The sequence below is a fragment of the Haliaeetus albicilla genome, chromosome 13 (genome assembly GCF_947461875.1).
Source record: "Haliaeetus albicilla chromosome 13, bHalAlb1.1, whole genome shotgun sequence".
NCBI classification, from domain to species: domain Eukaryota; kingdom Metazoa; phylum Chordata; class Aves; order Accipitriformes; family Accipitridae; genus Haliaeetus; species Haliaeetus albicilla.
In genome coordinates, this window is record NC_091495.1 from 12,242,975 (window position 1) to 12,255,377 (window position 12,403).

The window sequence follows — 12,403 nt, forward strand, 5'->3', positions numbered from 1 at the left end:
AACAGAAAACTCAGCTGCGGGTAACATCCAAGTATCCTTTTTTACAAAAACTAAATTTTAGCTCAACTTTTCTCCCATTACCCAATGTCTGCTTTCTTGCTGCTTTCCCTAGGTCCCAAAGTTTCCTTAGTTCAGATTAAAATAAATATTTTCCTTTAAAAAAAAAAAGAAAAAATTCACTGTGAATACTACAAATAAACAGGTGTTGTTTACATTCCCTTACTTCAAACAAGTCACATTACTTCTGATGCACTGATGCAGTATGCTGATCATAATAAGTTCAGGATTTCACATCAATATTACTGCATTTTATCTTGACTACACATCATGGGAAAAATTAGAAACTATAGATTATTAAATGCTTTCAAGTGATACAGAGTAGCTAGCTAATGTAATATACCACACAGGGCATATGCTTGTTTTAAAGCTTTAATATTGCAATAAATCTGAACTACAATATCTGCCTTCACTAAGAAAACATTTTCATCTCAATCCATCAGCAAAGTAATTTAGACAATAAACGGTAGCGACCCATAAGCTTAAGTGAATAACATGGGGATATTTGTGCCAATTCTTTACTTCATGAACCTTGAAATCAAGGACTTTGTCCACATTTGTACAAACATAAACATGCACACACATGTGCACAGTGTTGGTGTTTCTAGGACTAGCAGTACCAAATTTGCAGAAAAAATATTCATATCATTCTCAAGTACAAAAATCCTTTTAAATCAGAGAAATAAATAAGCAGAGTGAAAAAAAATCAGTAGCTCTTCCAACTTTACCGCAACTTCACTAAAAGGGAGAGCTTTCTTCTTTCTCCCTTCCTGATGCGCGCCCATATAACATCTCGCACCCAAGTAGCACATGTCAACAGCAATGCTAAGTTCCTGCACAGAAGCAATTTCAACAGAAGCCATTGGGGTAACTGAAGGAAAGGAGATTTGTAAAACGTTATCAGGTTCAGATGGAGACAGATGGTACAGGTAAACACCTCCACTACCCTGCACTGTCCTCCTCCTAGAGCAGCTGGTCTCAACTGAAAGCCCATTTCTTTATGGTTTCCATACTTATCTCAATAGCTGCATTATACACAGTAATAGCTTACTTCCTGATAAGGGATACATAGCTGACAATGCTCTGTATTTTTAAACAGAAGTGCCAGTTCTAAAGTAAAAAAGCAGAACTTCACTGCTCTTGAACATACAACCTTGATAAAGTTATTAACCTTAACACCAAGGCTGATTTTCTCATTCTTTCTACAGCACCTTAACCTGAAATACAGCCTTCGTGTTAAAGGATTTCAAAGGTTTTTACTACCTACACCTCAAACATTTTCTCCCAAATACAGTCTCCTCCAGGGCTGACAATAAGGCCTCCCAACCAGCACACACAAACACTAGTTAACATAAAAGAAGCCAGGCTTAAAGGTGGACGTAGACATTCACTGTACAACTCAGGCCAGATGGCTTGTGAATCACCAAGAACAAAAACTCGATCAAAAACTTTGTAGGATAAACTGTAACATCCAAAAAAATGCATCGGAAGTCAGCGCACAAGAAAATAGGCTCTAGGTGGAAGTACTGCTTCTCCAAACACCTAAGAGTTAGGAACGGCTTTGCCTTGAGGTGGTTTTCCTAGAATTAAGACAGGAACCATTTGACTGTTGGTGGATTGGTAAGAATTTCAAAACCTGAGGAGGCCCCTCTTCTTACCCTGTGTTTCAAGCAGAAACAGCGTAACTTCAAGTATCGCTTCTGCACTAAGAAAACAAGGAGACCCATCTGAACTATCATCAGGTGTCTGAAACTGTTCAGGAGGAAATGGACTTGTCCAACATCCTGAAAACATCAGACACAATGTTTTTCCCTTCTGTGGCCATTAAGATAAACAGTATTGCACGAAAAACCATTAGAGTCGCTTCAGAAATTCTATTTACCTTACACTCATTTAATTTTAAAAGCTTACTATTTTATCTTATTTTAATATCTATATATGTAAAGAAGCATTTGCAGAGAACCAAGTAAAATGAGTCCAAGCTAATTTACTCTAGGCAGACTCAGTCAGCCAAGATATCATAAGATACAGTCACTAAATAACACATCACACAAGCAATCTGGCCATAATGCTTTAGCAATTTATAAAACACAGTATTGAACCATCTACAGTTAAGTAAAAAAAGTTTATCATGGTCTTTAAACAATAAAGTAGTGAGGCAAGTCCAATGAACATCTGCCAAGATCAAATGGAGTATGAAAATAGGAAGTTTCATCTTAAAGGCATTCAAAAACATATGAGCATCTATGTTCCTCTTTGGAAGAAATTTCCTCATGTTACTAAAAGAAAAAAAAAAATTAGTAGAGGAAACTGTGTTCTTTCTTCCTTTTAGCAGCCCAAGATGGAATTAAAACTTCCTCTAAAATAATCAGGTGACAAAAGAGACAAAGAAACTTTTTACTGCTCTGTTATCAAAACAAAGCAGACACTAATTAACGTTTCAGCTAGCTCCATTTATTTTCAAAAGGCATTTTCTACCCTATCTTCTTCAAGGTTTAGCCCCATCTGTAATAATTAAAAAAATTTAAAAATATAATAAATAAAAACCAAAAACAACCGCACCACACAGGTAAATTACACTTTCTTCCAGAGTTATTAACTGGCTTTTATGTCAGCCAGACTAAAATACCAGATTTTTACAAATCAACAGCTTCAGCCCATCTTACTGCTTATTCCAGTTACAGAGTCTATGAAAAACCACAAGTGCACGTGCTTCACCTGAAACATGTAGTGTACTTACAACAAGCCTGAATGCCAAACCACATCAAACTATTTTCAGAAAATACCTGATTCTCTGCCCAAACCCATGCTTTCAATTACCTACTCCACATTCATGACATTGCTATTTTGGGAGCAGTCAGTTGCCGTTGTTTTCCGTGGGACACTCAGGTGTCTTTGGAGAGCTATACCACTCCAAATGGCGGTTGTAAAGTTGTTACTCCCAGCTTCACAATAACCAGTACTTTTTCTGCAGCTCCACACCTTTCCTCATCATTCACACGAGCCATATATTTTTCATGCAAATCCTTAGCCCTCTTTCCTATTGCCAGGCCTTTTCAAATCAAGCTAGCCCATGCTTCTGTCTTTACTGCTTAAAGCTCATTCACCTGCTCTGTTTTTTCCTTTCCTTTTGAGGATTATACTGAGACATTAATGTCAAACAAAAAGCTACGACACAGTCACAGATAAAATCTAGGAAGTCCAGTCTAACACTATAACCACGAGACCAGCCCACCCCTCGACACCTCTCAGGGTCAATGGCACTTTAATCTACCACAGTTATTTTGCTTCTTAAACAATCTACTCAAATTAAATTACTATAATACAGAATAGCAGATTTAATGAGTGCCTGCAAACCCCTACTGAAAAACACATACGCAAATAATATGCAGGTTTTCCAGCATCAAATATCTATTTGGTAAACAGAGGCAAACCATTTCTTCCTTTTGCAGTAAATAAAAATTATAGCATACAGGCTAATAATAGCAACCTAGCAATTTTTATTTTCATGCCATATGTTTTAGGTTATCGGCTGCACTTTGCATCTGTATTTTCAATTGTCTAAGAGTAGAAGTGACATCTTCATTTGGGAGTATAAAAATCAGGTTTGCATTGAAACATTTTGGTCGTCTTTGGAACAAAATCCTTTACCCACAAAGCCTTCTTTTTGCTTAGGTTTTGTATTGTGTACAATTAGTAGCAGGTTAAATAAAACCAAATATACCATATATTTACATGTGGGCTTCTGTGAAGGCTAGTTTGTGTAAATAAGGCTTGGTTATAGCACACAGCTTATGAAAGCATCAGAATAATATGATGCATTACTGATGGCCAGTTTCTTCCTTACATTTTCTATGCAGCTAAGCTCCCTTTGGCTTTATGATCTCAGCAAGCAAATCTCCAGTTTTTAGCAAACACAGTCTGGTGAAAACTCATTGTTTGGACAAGAAAGAAAAAAGACTCCAAAGGCAGCCCAGTTCTGAAATCTCGTCCTCTGAAAACACTACAGGGATGTGACAGAACGCATCCCCGCTGCTGGAACAAGAACTCTGAGAGTATAAATAAAACATCTCATTCACACATCGTATTTACGCAAGATGTTAGACCAGCAAGCCGCTTCTACAACATGACACTTCACAGGTTACATCGAAAAAGTACCTAAAAGTTTCTCCTTATGAGTAAATCCTCAACTTAATATGTTTTAGTTGAAGACAATCTTGACTGGGCTGTGGCTATAGACAATTTTGTCTTTCTCCCAGGTATTAAGGATACTATGAAGGGGCTTTTTTTAAAAAGTTACCAATTTGATTTTAAAAATCACAACTATCAAGAATGGAATATAATTATTATTCCATTTAAAAGGTAACAACTCTTTATACTCAAGATCACAAAGTTGGCAAAACTGATACTTAGATAACAGAAGGTGATCATTTGCATTTCAAAATTCATCTATCTTGCTTTTCCCTCAATTAGACCAAAACATGTTGATTCACAGGTTTGTGTGTGTGTTTGTTTCTTTTTTAAACTTATTTATAGAGCAGAATAATGGCCCCCCTGCTAGGCTGGCATTTGGTCAAGTTTCTGTCTGTGTAAATTGAATCTGTTACTGGAATTTTCCCCCCTTCAGAATACCAAGGCACATTAACCAAGAGATAAAGAGATACATTGCTGATACTATCAGTCACCAGGCAGGTGGATAATGCAAGGGATTTTTTGTTAGTTTTTGCGGGGTTTTTTGGACAAATATGTGATAAGAGTTCTCAGGGGGCATGGAGAGCAAAGGGCTGTTTAAACAGAAGTGAATCACTCTCATCTGATCTGCTAATAACTTTGTATTCAGACATCAGCTGCTTAGCACACTTTAAAACATTCAGAAAACAAAATTACTATAAAGAGGAGGAAAGTTAAAGGAAAAACCCCACATGAACCTCACATTAGTCAGCTTAACCGTATTAACGCAGCAGAAATTCTCAGTTACAAGTGCTTTAATTTCTTCTTTAAAAGCAAATAGGTTATTCTTGGCCAAAACCCTCACAAGTTTTACTTGAAGTGGTGTTGAGTTTATAGGGTATGATTTATAATCCATCATTTCCCTTGTGGGTTAGAGAAACAACATTTGACTTATCATAGGTGAACAGCAAAGATTTAGTTTGGCCATTAATCAAAGTATAGCACAGGCGCTACTTTTAAGCATCTGCAGATAGCTTTGTTGTTGCAGTAGTTGGTTCGGCATGAACTTTTTTTTTGTTGAGTAGAACTACGCAGGAGTAAAGAGAGTTATCCAGCTTTACCAACAGATTCAACAGCACTATAACACACCACGACTCTGAGCTTGCGAGTACAATCCTTGATATGCAAATCATTACAAATAAACGCATCTTCCGTCTCCAGTTCTTATGTGAAGTTAGGTAAACTAGAGCCAGCAAGTGGAACAGCAAAATCCATTAATGGTACAATGCCACCTGCCGTCAGTAGTGGAGAAGTGCCACTTCTTGCAACAGATTGAGCCCTGCTTTTAATTTATGCACGATATAAAATGACAATTGCTATTTCATACAAAATTAATTATATTGCTAGCAGGGAATGGTATGCAGCTCTTAAAATTATCTCTTCCCTCATCTTTTTGACACTTCTCCATTTATAATGTTTGCGTTTGTTCTATTATTTTATATATACAGTGCATAATCTCTTCTACACACGCAGTCACATTGCTTCTCTGCTTTTTGTAGGATAACAAGAGCCGAGCAAGTCCTTGCTATTCATCATGGCCAGGATTTGATCACTGTTTCTGTACCAATATTGCCTTGCATTGCTTTAATACAAGGTTACAACCTGGGGTACTGAAAGCCTCAAATACAAAATCCTAGATCCTGTAAGCAAGGTCCACATAGTTGGACCTTTATTCTCCCCGGGGTCTGAAAAGCTTCAACATTAATACATTATTATCCCAGCCCCTCCAGGAATTAGATTCTGATATATAGAAATTGTAGAATTTAGACTCCATGTTTTCCGTTAACCAATAAAGCAACTTAAAATTTAAATATGTCCTCAGGTGCTTCACTGCTAAGCACTTTATAACTTGTGCTGTGAAAAAGTAGCACCTGAAACCTTACCAGTTAAAAGGATAAAATTGTTTCAAACACATTTTTACATCTTTCACATAACTCTGCAATACAATTTACCACCTATTTTAATATCCTGCAATATGTTTAAATTTCATATTCATCCTCTCCTTTTTCTGCCTCCAAAATTTGCTCCTCAAAAATCCATGCAGAAAAAGAGCTGCATCCCAAGACTCATCATCTGTTCTCTGTCTCCAATGCCAGACCCTAAAAGACAGTGTTTTGATAAAGACATCTTCCCTTTCTTGCCTACTTTTAACAAGTGCATTTAAATAACAAAATGTTGAATTCACATAACATACAAGTTATCATATCCAAATCCTGTTCTATCCTGAACTCTGACGAAAACACACACCAAGCTGAACACATGGAGACAAAATTTTGCAAGCCAAGTTTCACTGTGTCCTTCAGTTAGGAGAGAAAAGGAGAGGGAAGGCTGAGTACCCAGAAGCAGGGCAACACAGCACACAATACTGGAAGCACCAGGAACATTCAAAAGATAAAGACCCACTTTTAGTCACTTTATTTAGTCACTATGTTGTATTACGATAAGAAATAGTAAGACCCGATGAAATTTTGTGAAGATCACTTGTTCACCTCTACAAAACTGCAGCCCTTCCTTCAGCAGGAAAAAAGCAAGCTATGAGAAACATTTACAATCCATTTTAAAAAGCAACTTAAAAAGAATAAAAAAAAACCCCAACATCAAAAAACCCAAACTTGCCAATTTCTCTTAGTGTACTGAACTGAAGCACAAGTATAATTTCAAAATCCTTGTTCCAAGAAGCAACTTGAAGAGCAATGCTATCATCATAAAGGGGAGACTTGGGTTCCAGGGACATGGTACACTCCTTAAAATGAAACATAATCATCCAAATAAGGTTTGGGCGTTTTTTTCCTGTAACATCAGAGCCTAAAGAAAGCCCACTAACATGATTATTTGTTTAATACTGATCAAAAGTTCTACAGCAAGATTTACTAGCACCAGTAGCCCTAAGAAAGCTGCTTTGGACTCAGGTACATACCAGCATTGAATGTACAGGTATTAAATCATTGCTCAGAATAGAATGGCACTTGGCTCCAAAATACATTTTGTACTGCTAAGTTATACCAAGTATTACTCTCCTATGCAAAAATCAGCATGAAATAGCTACACTAAAATAAGTATGTTTTGCAGAGATAACACTAAAATCAAGAAATATGAAAGGTTAAGAATCATAGAGCAGTGTCAATTCAGCCATCTTGCATATATCTAATATTTGCATTTGCAAATCTTCATCTTGTGGCTCACCAGTTACAGACACACAAAGCAAACTGCAGCTTGGGGTAGGGCAGAGAGGGTGGAGAGGAGAGGGCAACTTAACCAAGCAAAGCCCAGATGGATACCACACCTGTGCTGTGAGGTGGAAATAATGATGGTGCAGAAAACTTTATTCTTGCATTTGGGGACTTCTAAATATTATTTCAACTGCTCCCTAAACACTTAATTACTGTAGGAGTTGGCTGGTTGGGGCTTAGGGGGCAAAAAAAGCCTCTCTTTGGATCCTCATTAAAATACAGAAAAATTAAGCTTTGACTTTCACAGCTCATTAATGATGACAGGGTGGGAAAAGGCTGCACTTCCATCTTTGCTACTACTCAACTAGGGAGCGCTTTGTTCAAGGCTGGGTTAGGGAGGCAGGAAAACGCCTCTTTCTAACAGGATGTCATGCACGTTGGCAACCAGGACACGTTTCTATTTAACAACCATAAGAATTGCTGGGATTCCCCAATTTTATTGTTCTTGAATTAAAGTGGGGTGAGCGTAGAACAAAGGTGTTGGGTTTGCTTTGATAGGTAAAAAGAATTCCTTTCTGTAATCCCTGCCCTTTTGACTTGCACCAGGATAGAAAACATTTTATTTACTATTTATCTCAAGAGGCTGGCATTCAAATTTTTGTTGATATCCTACCACCTTTATTCACACAGAACAGTTCCTTACTGTATTTCAGTTGCGGGACTAAGTCACAGAATAAACACCTGATGGCAAATTAAGTTCAGAACTTCCATTGCTGGTAATTCTTATTCTAAATTTTTCTGAGGACATTTACAGACTCTGAGCTTGAGGACTACCTGCATGCCAAGTTGCACTGCCTAGCTAGACCACACGCTCAGCAGAAAGAGTATGTTGGCATTTCAAATTCAGAATAAAAAAGAGAAACTGAAAATCTGAATAGCCTCCCAATAGTCATTTCAACTCTAGAAGCAGTTTTTTTAAGCTAGCTATGAAATTTTTAAAATATGAAATAAAACACCTGATTTTTGGCTGTCACTACCATTCGACCACTATATTAGCAGAAAAAAAACTGGAAAAAGGAAAAGAGGGAGGGCTCGGCTTCAAGTGCCATCCTTGCTACAGAAACCCAAGAGATATTGATTTTATCACCCTCGTGATTGATGAAAGCAGTTCTAAGAAAAGAGCTCTCTAAACTATTTCAAAGCCCACTGTAGCTCATCAAAAATGTCAGAGGCATCTCTGAGCCTATTAGGGTTGTATTTTTCAAACTGCTACTGTTTTTTTTCCCCCCATGTTCTTTGCATGTATAAATTTTTATTTTGTAAGGCTCTTAGTGGCATCTTTTCAGTCTGCCCTTTCCTTTATTTGCTCTTTTCAGTTACCAAGATGTACTCACACATAGCAAATAACTGCAAGAAAACAAAACATTCCTTAAATTTGCTTAAACAAGACATTCAATACAATTACACTTTATAGAAATGATGTAACAAACACCACCACAGTTCAACAATAAAGCACTTATGAGCCCTCTAGCTTTTTAAAACATTCAGGAAAAAGCAAAGAAAATTCAGATATTGCATGATCTCAAGCTCTATGCTATAGAGGCTCCGTGAGAAAATGAAAGCTGCTAATCTACTTTCCAAGTGAAACATTGTAGGTGATTGCTCTAACCTGGGGCACAGTACATTCTCTCTATGGCATCGTTGTCACAGGAATCTTCAACCTCCCTCCACCTGCTAAAATACGTTAGCTGAATGTGTCCTAAAAACAAAACGACAGGAGAAATCAAAACATTTTTCCCTTCCATTTTCTGCAGAAGTGAACTGTAATTACTCCTTTTGTAGCTAAAAACAGTATCATTAAGAATAATGGCATCATTAAGTACTAGAAGCTATTACTGGGGGTGAATTTGCTGCACTGATAATGAAGCTCTAGACAGGAAATGAAGATACTAATTACAAGATAAAACGCCTACTCAGTTAATTGGAAGCAACAGCGAATAAAAAGAAATGCATTTGCAAAAGTTCCTGACCTCTATCATTCAATAAGATGTTGTTTGGGTTCAAATCGCGGCATACAATTCCTTCTCTATGTAAAGCATCAAGGGCTACAACCATTTCAGCTGCCCATCTTTGAATGCAATCCTCTGGGATATAAAACCTGGAGGTTATCGCTAATCTTTCGTCGAGGTCCTGAAAAATTTGATGTATTTCCTTCTCCCCTGCTACCACTATTTTGTCTTCCCTCTGTGGTGCTGTCTCTTTACTTTCAGCTGCTGGTAACAAAGCCGGGTCTGTTCTCTCTTTCTGAAAGTCTTCAGTTTGATCGGAAAACAGCAACACTGCTTCATTTCTTAACATGTCTTCATCCAAGCTAACATCTTGGGCACCTGAGAGCAGGTTGGAAACAAATAAACTTTCTTCTTTGCTTGTCACGTTTAAGGAGCAGGCTCCAAGCCCTTGAAACAGAGCCCTGTCTTCTGAACTACCTACCTCTTGGTCAGATGTAAAGAGGGTCCCAAGAGCTCCCCGAGTGACACCACTTTGTCCATTTGCTTCCTTGCAGGAAGGGTCACCCACTTCTGGTGCCACATAATTTGGCTCTTGATCGAATGCTTTGCACGGCTCTGCAGAATTATTTAATTGTAAGACATCAGGTGTTTCTAATAACTTTACTTCCAACATGTCCCTATCAGTTTTTGTAAACTTTGTTGGCCTTGACACTGCTGCCTCTTCTGTTTCATCAGACATACCGGGTAAGTTTATGAGGAGATCAGGCCTTCCTTCATCAATGCTATTTACATCATCAAAAGCAGCATCCTTAAAGGAGATAACTGGCACAGAGTCGTTTGAACCCCTGCTTATGGTGTCATGAGCTCTCACACCCATTTTGTTCTCTAGGGCATCCAAGCTTCTGTCATCATCTGGGACAGAAAACAATGGCTTCAAAGGTTCCGATTTCAGGTTATACAATTTTTCTCCAAAATCAAGCCCCAGGAGCTCACTAGTGCTATCTTTGCTGTCTATCCTGAAGAGTTCCATGGGGCTATTCTTTGATTTAGTTAATGAGTCCAATATCCTAGTAGGGCTAGCTATTTCCAACTCAGCATCATCAATGAAAAGCTTTCGTTCCTGAGATGCAATCTGAGAGGTGAAGCTATCACTGCCAACGTCACTGCATTTCTGTAAGCAACTTCTCTCTTTGGTATTTAGACCTTCGTTCTCCAGTTTAACCACCGGTTCCTCATTTAGAGAGCCAGAATCAATTTTTTCTTGCCCATATTCATTGCATAATGTTAAATAACTAGTAGTGCACTCTTCTTCTGAGCTGGATCCTGAGTCCATCCACTTCGAACTCTCTTGGCCATCTTCCTGGATGCTGCTGTCATCCTGAGAGCTTGGTGTTAGGCTGCTCTTCAGAGGGACCACCTTCAGCATGCTCTCCCCATAGCTTTCTCTGGAATCGGCGCTGCTACCAATTTCTTTAGGGCTTGGTGTTGGCTGCTCCAGGTAAATTTTAGTTGAACTAGACGTTCTGGTTTCAGGAATTTCAAAGCTCTCTTCAGGACTTCTGTTTAAGAACTTACTCACATAAGACCACAGTTTTCCTCCTGTAAGAAAAGACCGGGGAGGGGGTGAATCTCTCAATTTCACTCAAAACAAAATCAGTTTCATTATGAAGCAGGAAAACACCCTCATTGTCACAATACACGACCTCCTTATGCCCACAAAGCAAGTTGGATCTGCTACCTCAGGAGGAAATAATTACAGGGACCACAACTTGCTTTTCAAGCAGATTTGTATTAATACATAAATATTTAAAGAGCTGCATCTGAGATTAAGCTTTTTTTTTTTTTTTTAACTTCAGTAAAGTCTCATTTCAGAGTCTGTCTCAAGTTGCGTGGTGGTGACTACTCTCCATCTGCTGTCTCAAAAGAAAGCAAAAACTAGGGAAGATCAAATGGTTTAGTGCCCAATACCAGTTCTGCCTGTACTGAATACTTCCGTATCACAGCTCCAAGCTTGTAACAAACATTAGGGTAGATGGACTAAAGACTACTAATAAGCAAGTTCAGTAAGGGGAAGGGAATTACCTATTAGCAGGATATTTTAAGGATCTGTTCCCCTCTGAAGAAGTGGGTTTTGTTAGTTAAATACGGATGTATTTCTCCCCTTTAACTTCCGAACTCAAGAAAGTTTTTTACACCCTGCTGCATTACACAAGGATTTATCAACACTCTTAAGTTACACTGGCAAACCAGTTCCTTCACATCAAAGACTCTAAGAAAGTTACAGCTCCAAAAGTAATACTTACATTAAAAAATACAAAATAGGACTCTTTATGTTTCCAAATATTGTACACATAAAAAAAGCTTACAGATTACAAAACATAATCTGAAGAAAACAAATCAAGAAGTTACTGCATCTCTTACACATACCAAAGAATTTGGCTTAAAGCTAGAAAGCCACCTTTGATAACTTATGGAAAAATGCAAAGTCAAGACATTTCAATTTAAAAGACTGTACAGAAATTCTGGAAAATGCAGGAGTTCTAAGAAAATCTTTGTAGAAGAAAAAAAAAGTATCCAGCCCACTGGGCACCTGCAAAGTTTTGATTGTGGGTTTTTTTGGTTTTGGGGTTTGTTTTTTTTTTTACTTATTTTGATAAAACAGAGTTTAATATTTTTCAAAAATATGGTCTTTAACAGTTATTTTTAAACACTCTCCATATCAGGCAAAATTCCTTTAAAAAGTACAATAAAAGAAGAAAGTATTTTTGTTTGCCTAGAAACAGGTTTTCTATATTTCCAGGTATTTCAAAAATAACTTATGAAAGGCAGAAAAACTTTGATACTTTAAAAACGAATTTGAATAATATAATGTGAACTTTTCTTGCCCTCCATCCCCCTGGCTAAGACAAGACTTGTTTTTGAAAGGGCTGGGGGAGG

At 37.7% G+C, this 12,403-nt stretch overlaps 1 protein-coding gene across 10 annotated transcripts in view; it reads right to left on the reverse strand.

Annotated features, from left to right (window-relative positions):
* RPS6KC1 (ribosomal protein S6 kinase C1) overlaps nucleotides 1-12,403 on the reverse strand; it is a 93,079-nt gene that overhangs the window by 9,324 nt on the left and 71,352 nt on the right. For 9 of the 10 annotated variants that reach the window (XM_069800157.1, XM_069800152.1, XM_069800153.1 and 6 more), the window contains 2 exons: nucleotides 9,488-11,065; nucleotides 9,127-9,216 (listed from right to left, as the gene is read on the reverse strand). In XM_069800157.1, coding sequence (XP_069656258.1) covers nucleotides 9,127-9,216; nucleotides 9,488-11,065 — 1,668 coding nt within the window. The remainder of the gene's footprint in view (nucleotides 1-9,126; nucleotides 9,217-9,487; nucleotides 11,066-12,403) is intronic. The other variant, XM_069800156.1, reaches the window with a different exon arrangement.